Raw genomic sequence first — 11,283 nt, 5'->3', positions numbered from 1 at the left:
CGAGCCCCGCCCCGCCCCGCCCCGCACAGACGGTACCGCCCCGCGCGGGCCAAACCCGTCCGTCGGTTGGGTTGTGTGGAGTCGCGCCGCTCCCTCCCACGCAGTGTACTCAGGCGAGGCCAGAGACTCGCTCGCTATGTCGGCTGCGGAGGCGGGGGGTGTTTTCCACAGAGCCCGGGGCAGGACCCTGGACGCGTTTTCCGCAGGTACTGCCCGTCCCGTTACCTGGGGAGGGGATGACTACAGGGCTGCGGAACCTTTCTCAGGGGGAACTTGCAGTCCCGGTGTGCGCGCCACTGGCCGGACCGGGTTCGGGGCTGCACTCGGAGGCTGGGGACTACAATAAAGTCCCCTCCGCCCACCAGCCCGCCCACAGGGCGCAGTGCAGAGGAGAATGTCCGCGTGAGGAGTCTGGTCGTGGATCCTCGCCGGCCTTCACTTCACTTCCCTGAGAGAGAAGATAGAGTAAGACAGCAAAGGAGTTAATAGTAGCGGGGACTCTCCAGTTGGACTTGGTTTCCAAGCCTTGCCTTGGACTCGTTACCCAGCAAATCTGGGCCTCAGTTTTCTCACCTGTAAAATGGGAATGATTATAGTGACGATCTGTGTGGCACTCCATAAGCCCCTGGTGCGTGTTAGAGACCGTTATTTTTATTATGGTCCGTCATCATGATGATTATACTCTGTAATCACGGTTAGTTGCTGTAATATGAGTCATCCAGCAAAATGTGAACAGTACCCATCAGAGCAGTAGCAAGGGAAGGCAGTCAGGAGTTGCGTGAGAGTTAAATGCTTGGACTTTGGATTTAGGTAACCTGCCTCGCTGCAAAAATGGATTTGTTAGTACCTCATAGGTAACAGATTAAACAGATTAAAAGTGTTCTTTAGCAGATTAGAAGCATTTTTGTAACCCAGTGTCTGACACAGGCTACGTGCTAAGTGAATGTTAGCTCTAGTGTTGTAAGTGGAGAGGGAAGTTTGTTCCTGGTTCCTTGGTCCTCTCTGTGGATTTTGCTGCCTGGTGTCAAATTCCTTCCCTTGAACTCACCAGTTTCGTAACCCAAAGGAAGAAGTCACACATGCCCTTCTCTGTCTGGCTTGTGCTCACCTTTCTTGCTTCATGCTCCATTCCCCTCCCCCAGTTCTGCCACACTGGTTTTCTTGACCTGAGTTTAAAAGGACCAAGACCAAGGTCCTTTTCTCAGGACCTTGGCACGTGCTCTTCCTTGCTCCCATAACTAATCTCAGAGCTGGTGGGCCTGGCTCTTTGTCCTCCATCACACCTTGTTTAAAGTTCAATCATTTCGTCAGACAGACTTTCCCTGGCTACCCTATCCAAAGTAGGTTTCTCCTATAATTCTCTTAAAACCTTGTTCTTTCTTTGCAGCTCTCATTATGGAATGTTAAGGTTCTGGAGAGCATGTGGGGGCCAGAAATAAAGCTGTGGTGGATTTTGGAAAATACAGTCTGCTGTATTACCCATTCTCTGAATGTTTTAATATGCCTTTTTTGCCCACTATAAGATTTTTGAGATTTATCCATATCGATGTAAGTAGCTATATCTGGTTCACTCATTTTTCTGCTGGACAGTATTCCCTTGTGTAAATGTATATATTATACATTATGTTGTTGGATAAGCTGAGTATCCTCCCTTTGGCTCCCCAGATCTACTCTCTCTTCCCCACTGTGCTCCAGGACATTGAACTCTGTGGGCTTCAATGGGCTCTTCTTGTTGGGTGCAGCCACCAGGGAGTCCTGAGCAGAGGACGGGGGAAGCAAAAGTCAGGGTGTTTATTCCCCCCAGCTTCCTCCTTGTGGGGTTTCCTTGGACTGGCTGTATTCCTTCCTGAAGGTCACTGCTTCTTTCAAGATAACCTTTCCGCTGGGACTTTTCAAATTTGGGTAACCACTTGCTCCTTCCCTCCTTTCAGATGTAGGAGTGTAACAGCTTTGCTTTTTCTATCTTTGGGCTACTAAAGTGCCCAGAGTGTAGTTTTTCTACACTGAACTCATCCCAAATAACCCCTTTTAAAACCCTCCTTTAATTATCCTATTTTGAGTATGCCTTTATTTCCTCCTAGGATCCTGATATGATGGAGTTGTTTGTTTTTCACTCCTGGTAACAGTGCTGTTAGGAACATTTTTTGGACAAGTCTTCTTGTGGGCCCATAGGGAAGTTTCTCCAGGGCACATAACCAGGAGCAAAGTTCTGGGTCATAGGGCATAATCATCCCCAGCCTTACTAGATCTTGTTAAAATGCCTTCCAAAGCCCTGGCACCAAATTATACACCCACCAGCAGTGAATGAAAGTTCCTTGCTACTCTGGTATCTTTGTCTTTTCAGTTCTACAAGTATTTATTATGTTCCTATTGCATTCTCTAGTGTCTGTGGCGAGCAGAAAAAAGAAGGGGTGGAGAAGGCAAGCGGCGTGCCCTCAGGGGCTCATAACCTGGGCAGAAAAATATAAATCTTGGCAAGTTATGGGCCCTGTAGACCACTGCAGTGAGAGGAGTTGAGATTTTAAGCACTGGTCCTGGGTGATGGTGGGGCCAGTAACTGAAATCGGGGAATAAGGAGTAGGGTCAGATTCGATGGGACTGATTTGGGAAGTGGTGGCTTTGAGGTGCCATCAGGAAATCAGGCAATTTGTGAGGCATAGGGTATAGCTGGGGGTGGAGGTGTGGGTGCCAGAGAGGAGATGGTATTGCTGTAGGAGTCAATGGCATTGTTAAGGGGGAAAGTGTAGAATAGTGGACAGTGTGTATGTAGCTAGGATGCGCCAATGTTTATGGGGTAAGAAGAAAGAACAGACATTGAAGGCCTTAGCAGAAAACAACTAGAAATTTTGGAAAATAAAACCAGGAGTCGGGCTTGGGCACCAGAGCTGGGCTTAAGGCAGGGTGCTAGACAGGGTCAGATGTTGCAGACATCTAGGTGAATGTTAGCTGAGCTGAGGATGGCAGATTTGATTGTTATGTCACCTTGAAGACAACAATTTCAGTAGAGCTGTAGGGGGAAGCCTGGTACATAGTGTTTGAGGAATGAGAGAGAGACTATAAAGTCAGCAAGGATAGGATTCTGTTTGGAGCCATTTAGTGATGCAAGGTAAGCATAAGTTAGAAGCAGCTTAAAGGAAGAATGATGCTCAAGAAGGCTGGAGGGTTTGAAATAATAATAAGAACAACAGGAGCATCTAACGTGTTTATGGCAGCCAAGCACTCTACTCTGGGCTATATGTAGATTATCTCATGTTATCTTCAAAATAGTCCTGTCGAGGTAGCTATTATAATTATCCTCTTTTTACAGTAGGAAAAAAAAATCAAGCTCGGAAAGATGAGGCAGCTTGCTCAAGGTCATACGATTGGTCTGAGATTGGTCTGGGGTTGAAAATGCAAAAGGCAGGATATTTGTTGGAGGGAGATATCCGAGGAGATGAGAAAGGATGGGATCGAGGGCTCAGATGAGGGGTTGGCTCTGGGATCAGATGTACTCTTCTATCCGTCTATCTGTCCAACTGTTTGTCCATCTATCCATCTACCAGGCCATCCATCCACCAGTCTGTCCATCATATGTCCATCTCTTCATCTGTCTGTCAGTTCATCCATTTGCCCACTCCTCAAAAGTACTGAGCACTCGCCTTGTCCCAGCCATTGTGCTGGATGCCAAGTGCAGTGATGAGTGAAAAACAGATGTGAGTCTGCACCTGTGTCACGTAGCCACTTGGAAAGCCTGATTATGTGGTTGTGGTGGGGGTGGGGCTTCCAGTGGAGATTATGGGGATGCTGAGGTGTTGAAGCTTCCTAGCCCATTGGAGCTGCCACAGGGCTGCCAGTAGCACTAGAACCCCTAGTTCACCCCCAAGCTGCCGTTCTTGCTGTCACTGACTTTTCCCTGGATTCTAGTTCCTTGTTAGCATTGCTGGCGATTTCAAGAGATGCCTTTGGAGGGTCCGGTGTCAGACCAGGCTCTGTGGGAAGGTAGAACCTCGAGCTGGTAGAGTTGCCTCAAAGGCAGGCCTGGAGAGGACGGGAAGGAACTGGCTTTCCCTGCCTGTTACCCAAAGACACATTGCCTGTCACAGAGGTTTGTTCATCTGAGGCAACAGTGCCTAAAATGACAGCCCTGACAGCTCTCACACTCACTGCTGGAAACCCCCTCCAGAACTGGCCAGGCACACGGTTTGTTTCCTGAGTGAAGCCTGGCAATGAGGAGAAGGAGTGCTGTCCTGGTCTGTTCAGGCTGCTCTGACACACCACCAGCAGGCTGGTGGCTTTATAAACGCAGGTCTGGAGGCTGGGAGTCCGAGGCCAACGCCCCTGCAGATTTGGTTTCTGGTGAGAGCCCCCTTCCTGGTTCACAGGTGGCCGTCTTCTCTCTGTGTCCTCACATGGTGGAAGCAGGGAGCAGCTCTGGGGTGTCATTAAAAGGGCACTAATCCATTACTAACCCCTCAAGACTTCATCACCTTCCAAGGGCCCCACCTCTAAGTAGCATATTGGGTGTTAGGTTTTGACAAAAGAATTTTGTGGTGGAGGGAGACACAGACATTCAGCCTTGGCAAGCACTTTAAGACCATTTCCCCTTGGTGATTTACTAGTCCCAGGCACTTCTTCCAGTAGTTACAGGTGAAGCTTGGCTTCAGTCACCCATTCCCTGTTAGCTAAATCTGCTAGGCTCTGTTGACAGATGTTTACAAAAAGTAAATTGCACATGTCTCACCTGAGAAGGCTCACATTCCTCAGGCACGTTCAGATATTCATTTTAATCAGGCGAATTGATAATTATATTTCCTTGACGCATATTCTAATCAAGACCACTTTCTCCTAGCAAATAATCATCTTTCTGAAAGTTTACAAGATCTGTTTTGAAGAAATTCTCAAAGGGAGAAATATCAAGATAAAATAAGTTTTAGAAATTACCTGTATTTAATTGTTTTCCAGCCCTGATCTGTTTTCCCAGTTCACTTTACCGCCAGAATATTTCCCCCTTAGCGAACAGGGCTCCTCCATGGTTTTCTTAAGAAGGTTACTTCCCGGACGTTTTAAAGCTCTGCAGCTGTTTCAGAGAAGCAGTTATATCACTGATCCTGAATATTTCTTGGTCCCCTCTGGAATCCCTCTCAAATGCAGAGAGTAAATGGAGTCTCTGTTAAAAAATCTCTCTCTTAAACTCCATCTCTTCCAGGTCTCACCTGAGACCTTTTCTAGGAAGAGTAGACCTGGAGATATTTATGCAATTCTGAACAGGGTCGAAAATATTACTGTTTAAAATATTCTCACATATCAATGAAGAAAAGGAATAAATGCTTTTAATTATGCCATAATTTAGGCCAACCCCATCATTTATTTGAGAAGGGTTCCTATGACTAAAATAGGAATTTTGATTATTTATCCCCTCCTCATTAACATCATCAAAATTAGTGTGTCAAATTAGAGTGTAAAAAGTTCCCTTTATAACATTTCCAAGAGACAAATGAACTTTATTTTTCAATAAAGGCTGATTCTTTAGACTGCTGAAATTTTATTTTTGAGAATGTCTTTTTACTTTGCTTTTCTATTTTTTAATAACCTTATCGAGGTACCATAATATTCACTCACTTTATGTTTACATTGGTTTTTTAAAAATTTACAGAGTGGTGCCCCATCACAGTTTTAGAACATCTCTGTCTCCCCAAAACAGAAACCTCGTGCCCACTTTCAGCCTCTTCCTGCTTCCACTCGGTGCAGGCAGCTGCCGCTTTGCTGCCGTAGCTTTGCTTTTTCTGGACGGTCCATACCAATGGAGCCATGTAATCTGTGGTCTTTTGTGACTGGCTTCTTTCCCTTTGCATAGTCTTTTCAGGATTCTCCAGAGTTAGAGCACGTATCAGCCCTTCATTCCTTTTTATAGAACGGTATTCCATTGTGTGGGTAACCACATTTTGTTTACCCATTCACCCATTGAAGAACGTTGGACGTCTTCTGGACATTGATGGACATTCCCCCATCTCGACGATGGCTATTAGGAATAAAGCTGCCAAGAACATCCCTGTACAGGTTTTTGTATGGACGTACGTTTCATTTCTCTTGGGTAGATTCCTAGGGTTGGAATTGCTGTTTCACATAGGTAACTATGTTTAACTTTTTGAGGAACCACCAAACTGTTTTCTAAAACAGCTGTGCCATTTTACCTTTCATGATTTTTCCATATCCTTGTTGCCGTCTTTTTCAAAAATTATTATAACCAACCAAATGGGTGTGAAGTGGAGTCTCATGGTTTTGATGTGCATTTTTCTAATGGCTAACAATGTTGAACATCTTTTTTGCCATTTGTAATCTTTGCAGAAATGTCTATTTAGATCCTTTGCCCGGTTTTTAATAAGGTTATTTGTGTTTTTCTCACTGAGATATCTTCATGTATTCTGGATACAAGACCTTTATCAGATATATTTGCAAATATTTTCTCCCATTCTTTGGATAGTCATTTTACTTTCTTGATGATATCATTCGCAGCACCAAAGCTTTAATTCTGATGATGTCTAAATTATCAACTTTATCTTTTATCACTTGTGCTTTCGATGTCGTATGTGAGAAATCTTTGCCTAACCCCAAATTGTGAAGACTTACTCCTGTGTTTTCTCTTAAGAGTATTGTAGTTTAAGCTCTTACGTTTAGATCTAGGTCCATATTGAGTTAATTTTTATGTATGGTGAAAGGTAAAGGTCTAGTTATTAGAAAATTTTCTTTTTTTTAAACTATGGTAAAAGCCTATTTTAACTACAGTAGAAGCTATTCTTTTGGCTAATGAGTAGAAAAAAATAGTTCAAGAGGGGAATCATAAAAATACCACACTTTTTTAAAAAAAACATTTTTAATGTAAGCTATAAATGTGCATTCATTTACCAGTCTTTTGAGGTCGGGCCAAGGACGTGTCTTGGAGTTTGGGTTTGCAAGGCTAGATGGGCCTGCCATGTAGCCTCTCTTGCATAAACATTCATAATGAATCTTTTCCAGTTGGTTTTTTTCCAGTGGAGTAGTCAGTGAAAAAGCACTTGGAAAACACTCTGAGTGAAGAATGCTTCTAGGTTTATATTTCCTTTTTCTTCAAATCTTATACAGTTGTCTCCCCACCACCTAATTCAATAATATTTTTACCAGCTTGCCTTTATTGAGTCTTCCCAAAGCATACGTCTTAGTTTTATTAGAAACAACCCTTTTTATATTCATATTTTTCTGGTTTACATGTTTAATTAAAGTGCTAGCATAAACAGATTTGGGGACAACTCCTGACGGACGGATGTGTGGTGAGCAAACTCTGTGAGGGGCGGGGGCAGAGGTGCATAGGGCATGGGAAGGCCACTAGCTCGCCCTGAGGTATAGTCTGTGCCTTCAAGAGGGCGTGGCGTGTTGGCAGATCCTTCACGTCGGTCTAGGAGAGGTTTGTTAAGAGAGTGTCTGTCTCCTTCACAGAGAGGACTAACTGACAACTTCTTATATTTGTACAGTATGTGATTTTTAACTTTGCCAAACCCTCCAGTGAGGAAGGGCCATTAACACAGGGCTACAATAGCGGGAGACTCCAGGAGACCCAGAACTGCTGTCAGACACTCAGGAAATATTCGTTGAGTTGCAAGAATGCCCAAACTCTCCATGTCGCCTTGTGTAAAAGAAAGAAAACCATGCTAATGCCAGAGGCCCTCATTTGTGAAACGAGGACAGAGCGTTGGCTAGGTCTGTGTTTAGGTGCAGCTGAGCTGATGTATGCAGTGACTTCACCTGTGCAGTGGCATCATCAGCGTGAGGCATCATGGCACTTGTGTGATTTTAGGTTCCAAACTACTAAGTGGGAGGGCTTTGAAGAGAACGCAGCTCTTCGGGCTCCCAGCCCTTGGGCCTCCCTGCCAGGTCACACTGGAATAGGACAGAGTTCTCATCTTCCTGCTCCTCCCCACCTGCTCCTTCTTAGTTTTCCCCAACTCACCTGTTCAACCTGAGGTCCGGGAGCCATTCCCGAGCTCTGCTTCTCCCCTCCTTTCCGTGTCCAGGGTCCACAATCCTGTCCGTCCCACCTCTAGAGCTCACCTTGGTTTTGTTAACCTCTTTCCATCCCACCTCCCAGCACTGTGACCCTGGCCGCTCCATCTCTCACCCGGTGCCAGCAGCCTCGGCACCCAGTCTTGCCCCGCCAGCCCATTCCCTGTATGGCATTCAGTCATCTCTGAAACAAAAATTGGGTCTGTCACCCCTTGACATGTTTTCTCTGTCACCCCCCTCTTTTTCTCTCTGTTTTCTCATTCTTCAGGTCACAGTTTAAAAGAAGCTTGTGCCGATTCTCCCAATTCTAAATTATGCCCGCTGTCATTCACCTTCACCCACTCTTTTCCTTTGTGACACTTACTGTAACTTCTGGTTGTGTATTTATTCCAGTGACTTTGATGTCTTTTCCTGCCTCCAGATTATAAATTCCTGGAGGTTAGGACAGTGTTGGCAGTAGTGGACACCCAGTGGCCATTTGGTATGTGAATAAACAAATGAATATGAATGAATACACTACCCCCAGATCACAGGTGTGTATGTGCCTAACCCGTTGCTCATTGCTTGCACATATCATGTGTTCTCTGGACAAAACAAAACCAAGGTACTGGACCAATCAGTAGGGCCCTCGTGAACACCGTCCCCCTTGGTGGGGGGGCCTTGTGGTTCGGGCAAGGAGGTTCCTGTTACCTGGCAGGGGCCCTCCCACAGAGCTGCGTCTGACCCACCTGGAAACTGCCTTCTCTCACCATCCGGGGCTCTGTTTGCCCAGCCTTGTGCCTCCAGGGCTGCCTCTGCCCCAGAAGAGCTCCGCCACCCACTCCTTTCGAAGCATCCACCGCCTGGGCCAGCAGCTGCCCGCTCTCTTGGCAGGGAAACATGGGGCCGGCGGAAAAAAAATCGAGCAAACATCCACCCAAACAGGCAAACCCTAGTGGAGTTCTACTTTTAACGTGAGAGAGGTTCGCGAAATGCCGTTTTTCCTCCTTGAGCCGTTGTCTAAAACAGCCTTGTCCAAAGCCAGTGATGCTGAAAGCTGCCTGGCCAAGTCATCCTGGCCCATCTGCCTTCTCGGAAGGGCTGCAGATAAGATTTTGGCAGGTCCTTCTTTCCCAAATGGCAAGTGTGGCAGCCAAGCCATGACTCAGAAGCTTTTGTGTATCTCACAAACTACCTTTTGAGTGCATTTAGGCCAAGAAAAGGGAGGTTGGGTAAATTCACTTGGTACTTAGGAAATGTCATTTGGAGACTCTGAGGCTATTGCTGTCACAGTTGATTATTTTGGGAGAGGTGGGGGTCCTGAAGGACACTATTTTTTTTTAACAGCTTCACATACCATACAATTCTCTCTTTTGAAGAGAACAATTCAGTGGCTTTTGGTCTTCAGAGTTGTGCAGCCATCACCACGGTCAGTATTGGAATATTTCCCCCACCCCAAAAAGAAACTCCAGGCACTTAAGCCGTCACCCGCCTCCCTCCCTCCCAGCCCTAGGCGACCACTGTAGAGAGACACTATTAGCTGTTGTATTCTGGCAGTTTTACAGTTGGGGCATTTGGGTTGTTAAACCAGAAAGAGTCCCAAAGTGGTCGAGATTGTTTTGCTACTGCGTTTCGTTTTGTTTTGTTTTTGTTTACCACTAAAATAAGATTAGTCCCCAGAAAAGATGAGAGAGATTGCTGAAGACATTTAGATGGTGATTCACCGTGCAGATTGCTACTGTGAGAAACTGCAAAAATTGCATTTTGTTGGCTTTTGTTCTTTAGCCAGAAAGCCTCCAGGCGGCTGTAAAGATACCCATCTTTGCTGTTTTATAACTAAAGCAATATCCACAAGGAAAAGATGTGATGGGCAAAGCCTGTAAATATATGTGTATATATGTGTACACATATGTGTGTATATATCACCCAGTGTTTTCTGAACTCCACTGTGTGCTATAGGGAACAAAGAAATGGGTAGGATTTGATAGCTCTATCTGCTAAGATAGGGGCGGGAATAGTCATGGAAATAGAAGCTTACGCTTGACTGCTGACTGTGCGCCAAGTCCAAGTGCTTTACGTGGATTAACTCATTAATTCTTCACAACAATCCTTTTGAGGTAGGTGCATTATTACCTTACAGATAAGGAAACTGAGGCCCAGAGAGGTTAAGGAACCTGTATTGTGTCACTTGCTTGGTAAAGGATGGAAATGGGAATTGAGCCTAGCACTCAAGCCTCAGAATCTGGGCTATACTGGGACTGGGTTAGGACTTCAGGAGATAGAGGCCCAGAGTGGTACAGGGACTTTGAGTCCTTCCCAGGCCCCCATGTCCCGGTATGATCCATCTCCCACCTTAAATTCCCATTTGCCCCTGGTCTCAGAGGTCTGGGTACTTGCCATGCCCTCTGCCTGGGGTGCATCCCCACAGCTCCTCCCATGCCTGGCTCTTTCTCATCCTTCAGATCCCATGTCGCCTCACAGCTCCATCTAACCAGAGCTCCCCCACCTACCGGTCGCTTTGTCCGTGGGCCCCCTGGTTGCTTCTGCAGTAGTACGGAGTGCATACACAGTGTTAACACGTTAGTTGTTGACCTGTTCATTGTTCATCTTCCCACTGTTCTGTAAGGTCTTTAGGAATGGGACCTGTAGCCTTGCTCACTGCTGAGTCCAGCGACTAGTGTGGCACCTGTCATGTAGTGGATGCTCAAATGGGGCAAGGTGGCAGAGCTGCATCTGCTTGCAGGGGAGGGAGACAGGCGTGGTGGTAGAGACAGTGTTTGAGCTGGGCTGGGAAGGACAGGAGGAATCTCAGTGGTGAGGAGAGCTGGTAGAATGGAGACCATCCCTGGAGGAAGGGGTGTGTTGGAAGAGCAGAGAAGGGCCCATTGGAGGCATCCTGTGGAATGTCTTGTCCAAGGTTTCTGAACCTCAGCATTGACATTGGGCCAGACTATTCTTTGTTGTGGGATTGCCCTGTGTAATGTGGGATGTTTAGCAGCATCCCTGGCCTCTGTCGACTGGATGCCAGACATCTACCTCCCAGTGTGACATCCAGAAATGTCTCCAGACATAAGTGTCCCCTGGGGATCAAAATTATCCTTGGTTTACAGCCACGGGTCTAGTGGGAATAGTAATCCGTACAGCTATGAAAGTTTTGGGTTATGTTTTAGCTCCAAGTGCCAGAATGAGAGAGGATCCATTGCCGTCTTCATTTATCCCTTCACCAAATGTTTTCTGAATGCCTCCCACAGGCCAGGGACCAAACGATGCATGCTGACAATGTACTGGAAA

General features: G+C 46.1%; 1 protein-coding gene across 3 annotated transcripts in view; it reads left to right on the top strand.

The window, feature by feature from the left end:
• Positions 1-26: 26 nt before the first annotated feature.
• The window catches only part of CPPED1 (calcineurin like phosphoesterase domain containing 1), a 101,484-nt gene continuing 90,227 nt past the window's right edge, over positions 27-11,283 (top strand). For 2 of the 3 annotated variants that reach the window (XM_015588572.2, XM_006910894.3), the window contains exon 1: positions 27-206. In XM_015588572.2, the coding sequence (XP_015444058.1) occupies positions 137-206 (70 nt within the window). In that variant the 5' untranslated portion in view covers positions 27-136. Of the gene's footprint in view, positions 207-349; positions 466-11,283 lie in introns of those variants that run through there. The other variant, XM_025046117.1, reaches the window with a different exon arrangement.

This window comes from Pteropus alecto, unplaced genomic scaffold, assembly GCF_000325575.1.
Source record: "Pteropus alecto unplaced genomic scaffold, ASM32557v1 scaffold34, whole genome shotgun sequence".
Classification (NCBI taxonomy): domain Eukaryota; kingdom Metazoa; phylum Chordata; class Mammalia; order Chiroptera; family Pteropodidae; genus Pteropus; species Pteropus alecto.
Note: the sequence above shows the minus strand (reverse complement) of the source record. Positions and strands in the feature narration are given on the sequence as shown.